General features: G+C 36.4%; 1 protein-coding gene across 2 annotated transcripts in view; it reads right to left on the bottom strand.

Annotated features, from left to right (window-relative positions):
• Window positions 1–1,208: 1,208 nt before the first annotated feature.
• The window catches only part of LOC105681527, a 16,186-nt gene continuing 6,312 nt past the window's right edge, over window positions 1,209–11,082 (bottom strand). For both annotated transcript variants that reach the window (XM_024371165.2, XM_012391731.3), the window contains exon 3: window positions 1,209–1,760. In XM_024371165.2, the coding sequence (XP_024226933.1) occupies window positions 1,536–1,760 (225 nt within the window). In that variant the 3' untranslated portion in view covers window positions 1,209–1,535. The remainder of the gene's footprint in view (window positions 1,761–11,082) is intronic.

The following is an 11,082-nucleotide window of genomic DNA, read 5'->3' as shown; positions in this document are numbered from 1 at the left end:
TGATCGTGTTTCTACGATACTTTACGTCTAATAGAACGACGCCTCGTAGGAATTTTAGCTGTCTCGAGCTGCATTTCGACTATTCCCCTTTCTCATAAACGCGTAGACATCCGTGCAATCTACTTATTAAACGTGCAAATTATACGTTTCAAGTTTAGCGTGTTACAGTCCATATTACATTGGCAACTAAGTGGTTGCGGATTTTGCCATTACCGCCTAACGACGAACTCCGCAATCACTTAGTTGCCAACCTAATATTTATATTTACGATTTAGAGAATAAAATTTACAATTTTGTATTTTGTACTCTCTAAGAAAAATTCTTTTAGGAATGGTTAAAGGAACGAAAAATGAATAATAGAACGGATAGTCTGACCTGATTGTTTTAACTGTGGCAAATTAAACTATGCCTCGGGAACGGACGTTCCATACGATCGCGTCGTGCTTATGTCGTATTTACGCGCGATTCGCCAGAACATTCGCCTCGAATCCGCTTGCGAAACACGTTGCGACAGTTTTTCCGGAATTCGAGGTCCAACCGTTGCGCGATTTTTATCGAATATTATTATTATTGTTGTTGTTGTTGTTACTACTATACAAACAAAGATACGCGCGATGCGAGGAAGAATAAATTACGCGCGCGAATATGCAGCGTGTCCTGTTGAACAGGAAGCGTTTAAACGTCTGGAAAGATACGAAAAAATGTTTCAGAGAAAAGCCGTGTGATATCCAGGGGCAGGTGTGATATCCACTTGACCCAGCGATTAAACATTTTCGAACGGATACCTCCACTTCTCATTACATATTTTATTTTATTATATTTTGTTATCATATTTTAAGCGACGTTCTAAAAACACCGGAAACTCGTGTCCTTTGCACTTTACGTTATGGAGATAATACGAACTTTCAAGTTTGATGTGACACTGATATTAAGACGTTTTTCACGGTGCTACGACCGGTATGGCTTTAACGGAGCACGAAATCCCAGTTTTCCAACGTTTCCAAAATAGTCGGTGAGCCGCGAACAGTCGCTTCCATTTGGTTGGCAACTAAGTGGTTGCGGATTTTATCATTAGGTGATATTGACAAAATCCGCAATCACTTAGTTGCCAACCCAATAAGTCCTTGCGTCGGTCTCGCGCGAAACACGCGAGTCTACAGTGTCTCGAAGAAGTCAGCTATAGGAACACGCAACGAGGAATGGAGGTGGCCCAAATTTTGAAATTTCCTCGCGTTCTCTCGTATTTTATCGATCGTATTGTTCCAGACGTTCGATCCAATTGCCAATTGAACAGGACGTATATACCGTACACGAAAGAGAAGAGCAACAAAGAAAAGAGAAAGATACGTAGGATTGAAAGTGTCTTAAGGATGATAAGGATTAATTATTGTTACGCTTAATTAAAACAAAAAATCGACGTTGCGGTGATCAGAGGGTTAAAGTAGGTAGACAATCGGATGAACGGAGCGAAGATAGCGATAGATGAGACGGTGCAGTAGCGTGTGGAATATTGCTAGCAAAAGGAAAGTGGTGATTCAGTTTCCACGAAAAGTGCGAGGCGGAACTTTCGCCTTTTCGCTCGTCCGGCCTCTTCGAAGCAAAAAAGAAAAAGGAAAAGGTGAAAGGGAAAGGAAACTGGCGGCGTGTCTCTCACCTGCGTACGAAAACAAAGGATGGTCGCTGCTGTGATTGTAGAATTTGGTCCACATGCACAACGTGAACTCCTTCATGTCCGGCAGCTGCGTCTTGTAGTGAACGTACTGCGGAAGGAAGAAAGCGATCGTTAATCAATGGAAATCGGATCCGTTCGGAGATCTGTGGCGCGGTCGGAGCGTAGTTTACAGATCGGAGAATTACACGAGCGAGACGCGTTCTTACGCGATTTGACTTGTTCCGCGATCGCCGAGAAGTAAACTCGATTTGTAAGCAACCGGAGAACCTGTCGGCGCCACCGGTTCTTTTTACCATCGTCACCTTTCCCTCTGCGTTTCCGCGTGCAAACTGCGTTTCGCTTTCTATCGGCAAAATCGGTCGTGCAGATTGGTTGCATATGTTGTAACTGGCGATACGACTAGGAAAAAGGACGGTCGTAAGGTGAAAATTGAACGCGAAGCAACGTGAAATACAATTTTTACACGTTGAACTTTGTTTTTCGGAAAATTGATTTTGTATGTTTGTAAAGGTATATTCGTGGGTTTATGTGAAAATAATCGCGTATTTCGATGCAGTTATAGATATCGAGTAACATCGAAAACAAACGTTGTTGCAGTGTTTGTTAAAATAATAACTCGCGCTGTACATTCTCTTTACAGTATACAACCGTATAGAATATTTGTCAACATTTTTGTCCATACGATTTCTGTCTGTCAGAATAGAAAATATTTTCGAGAACGCGCAAAGTATACGATCAAATTTATCTAACGCTATGAGCATAAACAGAGAGAGACCAGTTGCTGCATTTTTCAGCCAGACGATATGTTCGGGTATGTCGGCGCTATGAAATTGTAAAAAGACAAACGAAGAGTCTATCTTCAGATAAATCATGTTTGTTTTATTATTTTGCTAGGATTAACACTTTGACTGCCACATTGGTCATTGGTGACCGGAGCTCCTCAACTTCCTACCATTGCAAAACTTGAATGAAAATTGACAGTTTGGGCATTTCGAATATAACCGATAAATAGAAGATACTTCGAAATTAAAAGTGTCCCATTGAACAATCAAACATTTTTATTAGAACATTAATGAAAAAATGAGAAGAAATCTTGCATCTAAGGGTGCACTGTGTTAAAACACTTTAAACATAAATGTGGCTCGTCGATACAATCTGGACGATAGGTGATCACCTTTTTGGTCCGATTCATAGCAATTTTTCATCCTAACTGTTTAACATTTTTTTATACCACTCTCTGTAAAATTTTCGTGCCAGGCACGCTTGCCCTTCTTTCTTCTGCATTTCGTGTCGCAATCTTTGTCGAATAAGTATATTTGACGACTCTGGTGAATGGCACTGTACGAGGTGCATTGCGAATGCCATTCTAAGATCTGATAACTTGATTTTTAGTTTTGTTGCTTGTTTATAGAGTATCATCGCGTTTGAAATTGAAGTATTAAACGATAACTCTAAAGCTAACTTTGTATACCACTCGAGGGTTCTTCCATGTGCTGTAGAATATGCTATCACTTGATCTGATAAATCTACAGCACAGTTTCCTCTGTTGTGATCTACCACTACCATTGGTTTCCTTAGCAGCTTGAAGCTGCAAGTTTCAAGATCAAGTTCCCAAACGTCCGCCTGATGAATTTGCGTTTAGTCGCCTTAGACTCCACGTGGAACTTCATCGCCACATTCGTCGGGTTGCAGGCAATTGGCATCTTCGTGACAACACGAAGGCAAACCATATTACCACGAGTCAATCGTCGACAATTTCTCTGTGATCTTAAACGAGTGTGCGTTCTGTTTTTCGTATTCATAGCATTTAATAAGTATGTGGATTGTATAAATTTGATCGCCATGTTGGCGAGCTCGCGCGAATAATAAAATGAACGCGACAAAGGTTGCCGCGCGATAATTAGTTTTTGCGCGATCGTGAAATTCCCCGAAGGACCTTTCGACCCGCTGGCCAATTCTCTCGGCTGGCAAATACTCGATATTGCACCGCGGCCAAAGGGTGTCGCGATTTAATTGAACCCACTGTCTAGCGCGACGAAAGTGCTCGCCGACCCCTTTTTTTTCTCTCTCTGCAACCCCGATCCGATAAATCTACAGCACATTTTCCTCTCTTGTAATCTACACTACCATTGGTTTATCGCAAACATAATTTTTCTTGCAGACCTGTACCATTTCAGCCGAATGTTTCGTCGAAATCATAAAAATGATCCTAATACTGTTCACTAATATCTTCTACACGTTTCAACAATATATTCCGCGCGTTTTGCCTGCGACGAAATAACGAAAGCGAATGGTTTGTTGAAATAAACGAAGCCTTGTTATAATATGTCGCTATCAACTGTTACCGAGGCGTCACGGTGGTCACCCGTGACCACCAGTAAGATAAACGGTCCATCGGGGAAGAATGTTGTCTTAAATCATCAATTTATCATTATTTTGCCATTATATGCTTTGAATAATGAAAATACTCCCGTGGCGTCCTGAGCTAAACATGTGATTTCAACGTGGCAGTCAGTGTTAATATCTTTATTATTATTATTATTATTATCATCATTTATCGGAGTTCATGGTTTTCAGCTTACGTTATATTTACGTTAGAATTCTCATTAGCTGGGACAGACATTTAAAAGATACAAAGTAGATCGCTGCAGGTTCGTTTGCTGACAATGTGCTGTTAATTTCAATAAGAAAAAGTCTATTACTCGCACTGTGTAGCTAAAAAGAGGCGCGCGATTATCCAAGTAAAATGCGTTGGAAAAGAAACGAACCAGCTTAACCGATTGCATCTTACGCGGAACGATCTGTTGTAACGTAATCGTCGCGTTTCCCGATCGCACGGCTCTCCGCCGGTTTAACCATTTCACGAGAACAAGGTCTCCGCCATAATTTCCTACTTTGTGTTTACGCATTCGCGTTGCGCAACAAAATCGTTCGACACGCTTCGAAATCGATTGCCAAGTGCGGCTCAATTTTCGCTGCACCTGTAGGCAAATGACGCGCGTCGGTGAATTAAGTCGGGAAATGAACTCGAGAGGAATAATAGCGGCGCAAAGCGATCTCGCGACAGTTCGATGCACTTGAACGTGTTGCCGCGTTCCACACGATTTCCCGAGCGCGAGATCTACAACGAATTGTCTTTTAATTTACATCGTCTCACTGTTTCGCTCTTCCCTAATTTGCTAATGAAACCAGCATGAAAGCCGTGTTCTTGCAAAGTGAAACAGTGTGAATTCGGCGTAGCCGATAGCTAGCGATGCGATCTGCGATATTTGGAATTTCTGTGCAACGTGTACGACGATAAAATCCAATCACTTGCAACCTGATTCGTATCTTGAAGCCTCTGCGAGCAGACACTCGAGATAACAGTCATTTTCGGCACTTTTTGGAAACTTGCCACGGAGTAAAAGCTAATTTCTCCAAAGATGAAGAGGAGGAAGATAGTAATTTTTAATTGTTCCCATCGCGAATAACAGTTGTGAACGATTAGCATTTTTTGTTTTTTTTGGGGGGTGGGGGGCTATCGACGAATCGAATTTCATTTTGGTTACCGATAACCATAATCGATTGCCCGAAAACAATTCGTTTGCTTATCGTAAAATTTACTCTCGTTACGTTCGGCTATCGTCGATTGTTGTTAACGTTGCTGATAATTGGTATTAATATTCATATTTGTAATTAGTATTCATCGATACGAAACAATTTAATTATGAAGCTTGCGTATACATTTTATTAATCAAAGAAACGATATGAAAATATATGAGATACGGAATATCCTCTGTTTCATATATTTTCATGCCGGATTTTCTGCTTAATAAAATATATAACTTTCGTAACAAATCTTTCTTATATTGTCAAATTTCAATCGTTTGTATCGATCAAAGATATCAATTCTTATAGCTTAACTTTGAAAATTTGTCTTGCGCAACGATTATGAGATCCGTTTGAAAATTTTGCTCAGTTTCTGAGCCTTTTAAGTTTCTTGAGTTTTGATAGTCTTGCGGGATATTCGAAATTCTTAGCTCGAGAGTTTCAGGATGGAAACGATGTATCTTATCGAAAGATCAGTAGCAAGCAAACGACCCAAAGAATTTGACACGATCGAAGATTTTTCAAGATTTGTAACACTCGCAAACTGGTCAAAACCTACCAAGATTCAAATTTGAATCTGAAAATGTCCAGTTTAGAAACTATTTCAAAGTTAATACTAGCACTACCGATAGTTAACACGAAGCCCGATAGTTCACGCGAAGATATTTCTATCAAAACCAGCGAAAACGACTGGTCTTTAAAAAATACGTAATAATAGAATATTTTTATATTTATTGATTTATTACTCTCTCACGGAAGGAATTCCATGTTATATAGTACATTTTTGATATTATTAATCCATCTGAAGCCATGATCCCTAAACGAGGGTTAACACGTTTATAAAAATTCTAGAACCAATCATTTTGACTGGCGTGGTATTTCTAGTGTTAGCATCTAGCGATCTAGCGATCGATCCGGAATTTTCCTGATAACCGATATCGTCATATCGAGTGATACGCAGTAAAAATTTGAAAAACGCGTGGCAAGTTGTAGAAAACGAGGAAACTGGTTAATTGGGGTTCGATAAACAGATCGCAGCACTCTTTTACACTTTGACAAGTACCAGTCATTTTCACTGGTATTGGTACAAGTAGCCTTGATGCAAAATTATTTTCACTTTGAATACATAAAAAACAAAATGTTATTTCTATACTCAGAGGTAGGATCGCAACAGGTTAAGAGCCCAGGTGCAATAATTAGTTATTATTTTTATTGAAAATATTATTAACGGTAATAATATCGAGGAGCGTAGAAGATAATCTAAAAACAAAAAAAAGGGGCTGCGTGATCGATGATTCAGTGTTGAATATCATAAGGACGCTTTATCGAGTATACAATAATTGTTTACGTGATAATACAGTTATCAAAAAAAAAAAAAAAAAAATGTCGAGGGGAAATAACAAGGCAAAATAAAATTCATTATATTATTCTTTTAGTTATCGTCGCGAAAGTCATTACATCATTGCAGAAAAGAATATAACACGAAGTAGGAATTCGAAAATAAAGTTGCAAAACCAGTCAATTTCACTGGTGTGGTCGTTCTAGTGTTAACAGCATAACGCATAAATGTCATCAAATCGTCGGAACGTTTTATAAACGTGTTATGTACAATCTGAAATTTCTGAACTAGCAGTGTAACGATTATCGCGATTGTAACAGCAAAATATGAAGGCAATCTAAAAATGTATAGAGAAGTACAAGACATTTATTGCAAACATACGTTGTTAATACATACATTGTTAGTGAAAAATAAATAAACAGCGTGAATACTAGTCTTAAACATACGTATGCAGTTAGTGCTATACATTGGTATAGATGTTCTCGCATCGTGTGTACGTATTATAGTTTATAAAATAGCATGATCTTTGTTACCCAAAGGTATAGCTTCTGACAAATACCTTGTAACATGTATTAGATTGTCCGAAAAGTTTCTTTCGTTTCATGAGTGAAACAATAGATGCACAACATTTTTTATTTTATACTATTTTATGTATGATCCATTTTGTAGTAATAGAATAAAATAGATCAAACATAATTCAATAAAATAATATAAAAGAAAAAATGTTGTGCATCTGCTACTTCCTTATAAAACGAAAGAAACTTCTTATTATATTAATATTAATACTAATATTACTATATATATATATATAGTATATATATAGTATATATAGTATATATATATAGTAATATATATATATTTATACTATATATATATATATAGTATTAATATATATATATATATATATATATATATATATATATATATATATATATATATATATATATATATATATATATATATATATATATATATATATATATATATATATATATATATATATATATATATATATATATATATATATATATATATATATATATATATATATATATATATATATATATATATATATATATATATATATATATATATATATATATATATATATATATATATATATATATATATATATATATATATATATATATATATATATATATATATATATATATATATATATATATATATATATATATATATATATATATATATATATATATATATATATATATATATATATATATATATATATATATATATATATATATATATATATATATATATATATATATATATATATATATATATATATATATTAATATATATATATATATATATATATATATATAAATACTATAATACTATAATACTATTCTTTTAGTTATCGTTGCCAAGTTCATTGCATCATTGTAATTGGAAAAAAATATAACATGAAGTAGGAATTTGAAAATAAAATTGTAAAACCAGTCAATTTCACTGGTGTAGTAGTTTCAGTGCTAATTTTGTCGAATCGAGCGTATGAAAGACGCTACCTTCCTCGCCTTTCGTACAATTATTAAAACTAAAATATCCTGTTCAAGTACCTCGATACTCGTTTCGTAGAAATGAAAAAATTGCATCTGACGGTGCATAAAAAAAGTGTGCAGTTCTATCGAAGAAAACAGGTGACGTTGAAATCACACGAAGACACGTCCAACTGAATAAGATTCCTGACCATGCCAAGGTATCTGCCTCGAAGCAAAGTAACGTTACGCGCAATAATTTAGCAAATGTTTGCGTGGGTCGATTAAAGTAGGCCAATCTCTACAGCAAATATTCGTCTAAGAAATTTTTCTCAAAAATAAAATATTCGGTTGGCAGCTAAGCGATTGCGAATTTTGTCGATAGCATCCAATGACAAAATCCGCAATCACTCAGTTGCCAAGCCAACAATAGACTCGCGTTGGTCAAGCGATCGAAATCGAGTTGTTATCGAATGTAAAACTAATCGAAATGTAGCTGTACACCTGGCTCGATCTATCGACGAACTCGGTACGTCCATTTGGTCAGAATTTGTTGCTTTTGCGTGTTTCATCAGCCTTGATCGGTGGCTCGGAAAACGAAACGGCGAGCAACAAAGTCGGTCGATTTCGAGAACTTCTGAAAAGAATAGAGTCTCACTCGCGTGTCGCGTTTTCTCCTACTTTCGTTGCCACGATTCGTGTCGTTTTGCTCGCATCGAGGCTCTCTCGACCGCGGCCAAGCCTTCCAGTACGCAACCACGATATTTCGTTTTGCAGCAGGAAACGCGTGCCGTGTAAATAAAAAAGAAGACAATCGACAGTCTATTGAAAGATCGAGTTAAAACAAATTTTCGTTGACAATCGACGGAGCCAACGCACTGGCCAATTGTCAGCCCTTCGTCGGCGTACTGCGTCCCTTTCCATGGCAAATGAAATCTTTAAAGAGAAGCTATCGGATGATATTCGGGAGAAATTTTGAAAGATCGTGCGAGAATTTTTGCCGCATTTCCTAAAGCGCAAAAATCGAAGGAAGATGTATGGACTGTTTGAAACTCGGTATAGTCGTTCAGACTCGGCCAATGCGCAGACGACGCGAGTAAAACTGAGCTTTGGTATCGCAGGTTTCGAGCAGACGCGTTAAATTAAATGATTTCACACCTCGCCCTATATCATCGTTCACGCTCTGCCGATTTCCATTACAATTTCGTTAATTCTCGGAATTTTTTAGTGAAACTTTCAACGGGATATTCTAACGAGCCCATAACAGAAAAACGAAGTTTCCACATTCACGAACCAGCTACGTAGCTCACATCTAGAAATTGATTGCTAAGTCTGTTAGGTTTGTTCACTTAGGTGTATCCGAGGCGAGAGTGAGAAACGTGCTATGACTCGATGAAATCGAAAGGATCGCCGGCTCCTCCAGGTGATGATGCATCGCGTACATTCGCCTCTCTAATTCAAAATCGTTTAATCACAGTCTAGTTGTGTTTTAACTGGAGAAACCTTAGAAATCGGATTAACATTTCTATCGGAATTATTCGTCTGTAATTGTTAATAATTATTTGGACAAAGCTGCTGTTAAACACCAATTATAATAGAACGATTATAATATCAAATCACTATCGCTGTATTTCACGTACAATGTTAGAGAACAAAAGCGCAAGAATTAAAATAAACGGAAGTAATTGTCGTGTGAAAAGTACAAGACCCGTGCACAACCGCGTTAACTCGACCGTAGGAAAAGTGTTAAGATGGGAAATTACAAGACAAATATCCAATGTTTTGTCGCGAGATCATATTCCTTTTGCATTACGTCATTGCGGAAAAAGATATAACATGAAGTAGGAATTTGAAAATAAAATTGTAGAACCAGTCATTGTGACTACATTTTGTGGTATTTCTAGTGTTAGCATCTAGCGATCCAGCGATCGATCCGGAATTTTCCTGATAACTGATATCGTCATATCGAAGAATTTGAAAAACGTATGACAAGTTGTAGAAAACGAGGAAACTGGTTAATTGGGGTTCGATAAACAGATTGTAGCATTCTTTTACACTTTGACAAGTACTAGTCATTTTCACTGGTATTGGTACGAGTAGCCTTGATACAAAATTATCTTCAGTTTGAATACATAAAAAACAAAATAAAATTCGTTATACAGGGTGGTTGATAACTGGTGGTACAAGCGGAAAGGGGGTGATTCTACGCGAAAAAAGAAATCGAAAATATAGAATAAAAATTTTTCGTTTGAGGCTTTGTTTTCGAGAAAATCGACTTTGAATTTTCGCTCGGTACGCGTCCACTTTATCGCGTCTCGTTATAACGGATCTCACTGTAGATCGTTGTCTTGATGGAAAAATTTAAAAAAAGAAGAAAAAATTTTTTATTCTATATTTTCGACTTCTTTTTTCGCGTAGAATCACTCTATATTTGCGACTTCTGTTTTCGCGTAGAATCACCCCCTTTCCGCTTGTACCACCAGTTACCAACCACCCTATATAATATTTATCATAATATATAACATAACTGTACTTTACCTTTAATGCAAATTGGCAAATTTTGAGAAAAAGATTATAAAAGAAATGTAAAAATGATATTTACAAAATTCAAAACGGAATATATTATGAAATAAAGGGAGAATAAATTAATGCCAATTGTATTTCAATATTTGTTGAAAATCACACTAATAATACTTATTCAAAATCGTTAAGAAAAATGGAAAAATCAGTTCGCTTTTATAAACACAGTACTTACAAATAAGAAGAATCATGGTTTGGTCATAGTTTGATATAGAACACGTAGAGTATAAAGCATGAATACTGTATTCTTAATTATACAGGGTGGTTGGTAACTGGTGATACAAGCGGAAAGGGGGTGATTCTACGCGAAAAAAGAAGCCGAAAATATAGAATAATAATTTTTCGTTTGAGGCTTTGTTTGCGAGAAAATCGACTTTGAATTTTCGCTCGGTACGCGT

Source organism: Bombus impatiens, unplaced genomic scaffold (assembly GCF_000188095.3).
Source record: "Bombus impatiens unplaced genomic scaffold, BIMP_2.2 scf_1154, whole genome shotgun sequence".
Taxonomy (NCBI): domain Eukaryota; kingdom Metazoa; phylum Arthropoda; class Insecta; order Hymenoptera; family Apidae; genus Bombus; species Bombus impatiens.
This window is presented reverse-complemented; position numbering and strand designations above follow the sequence as displayed.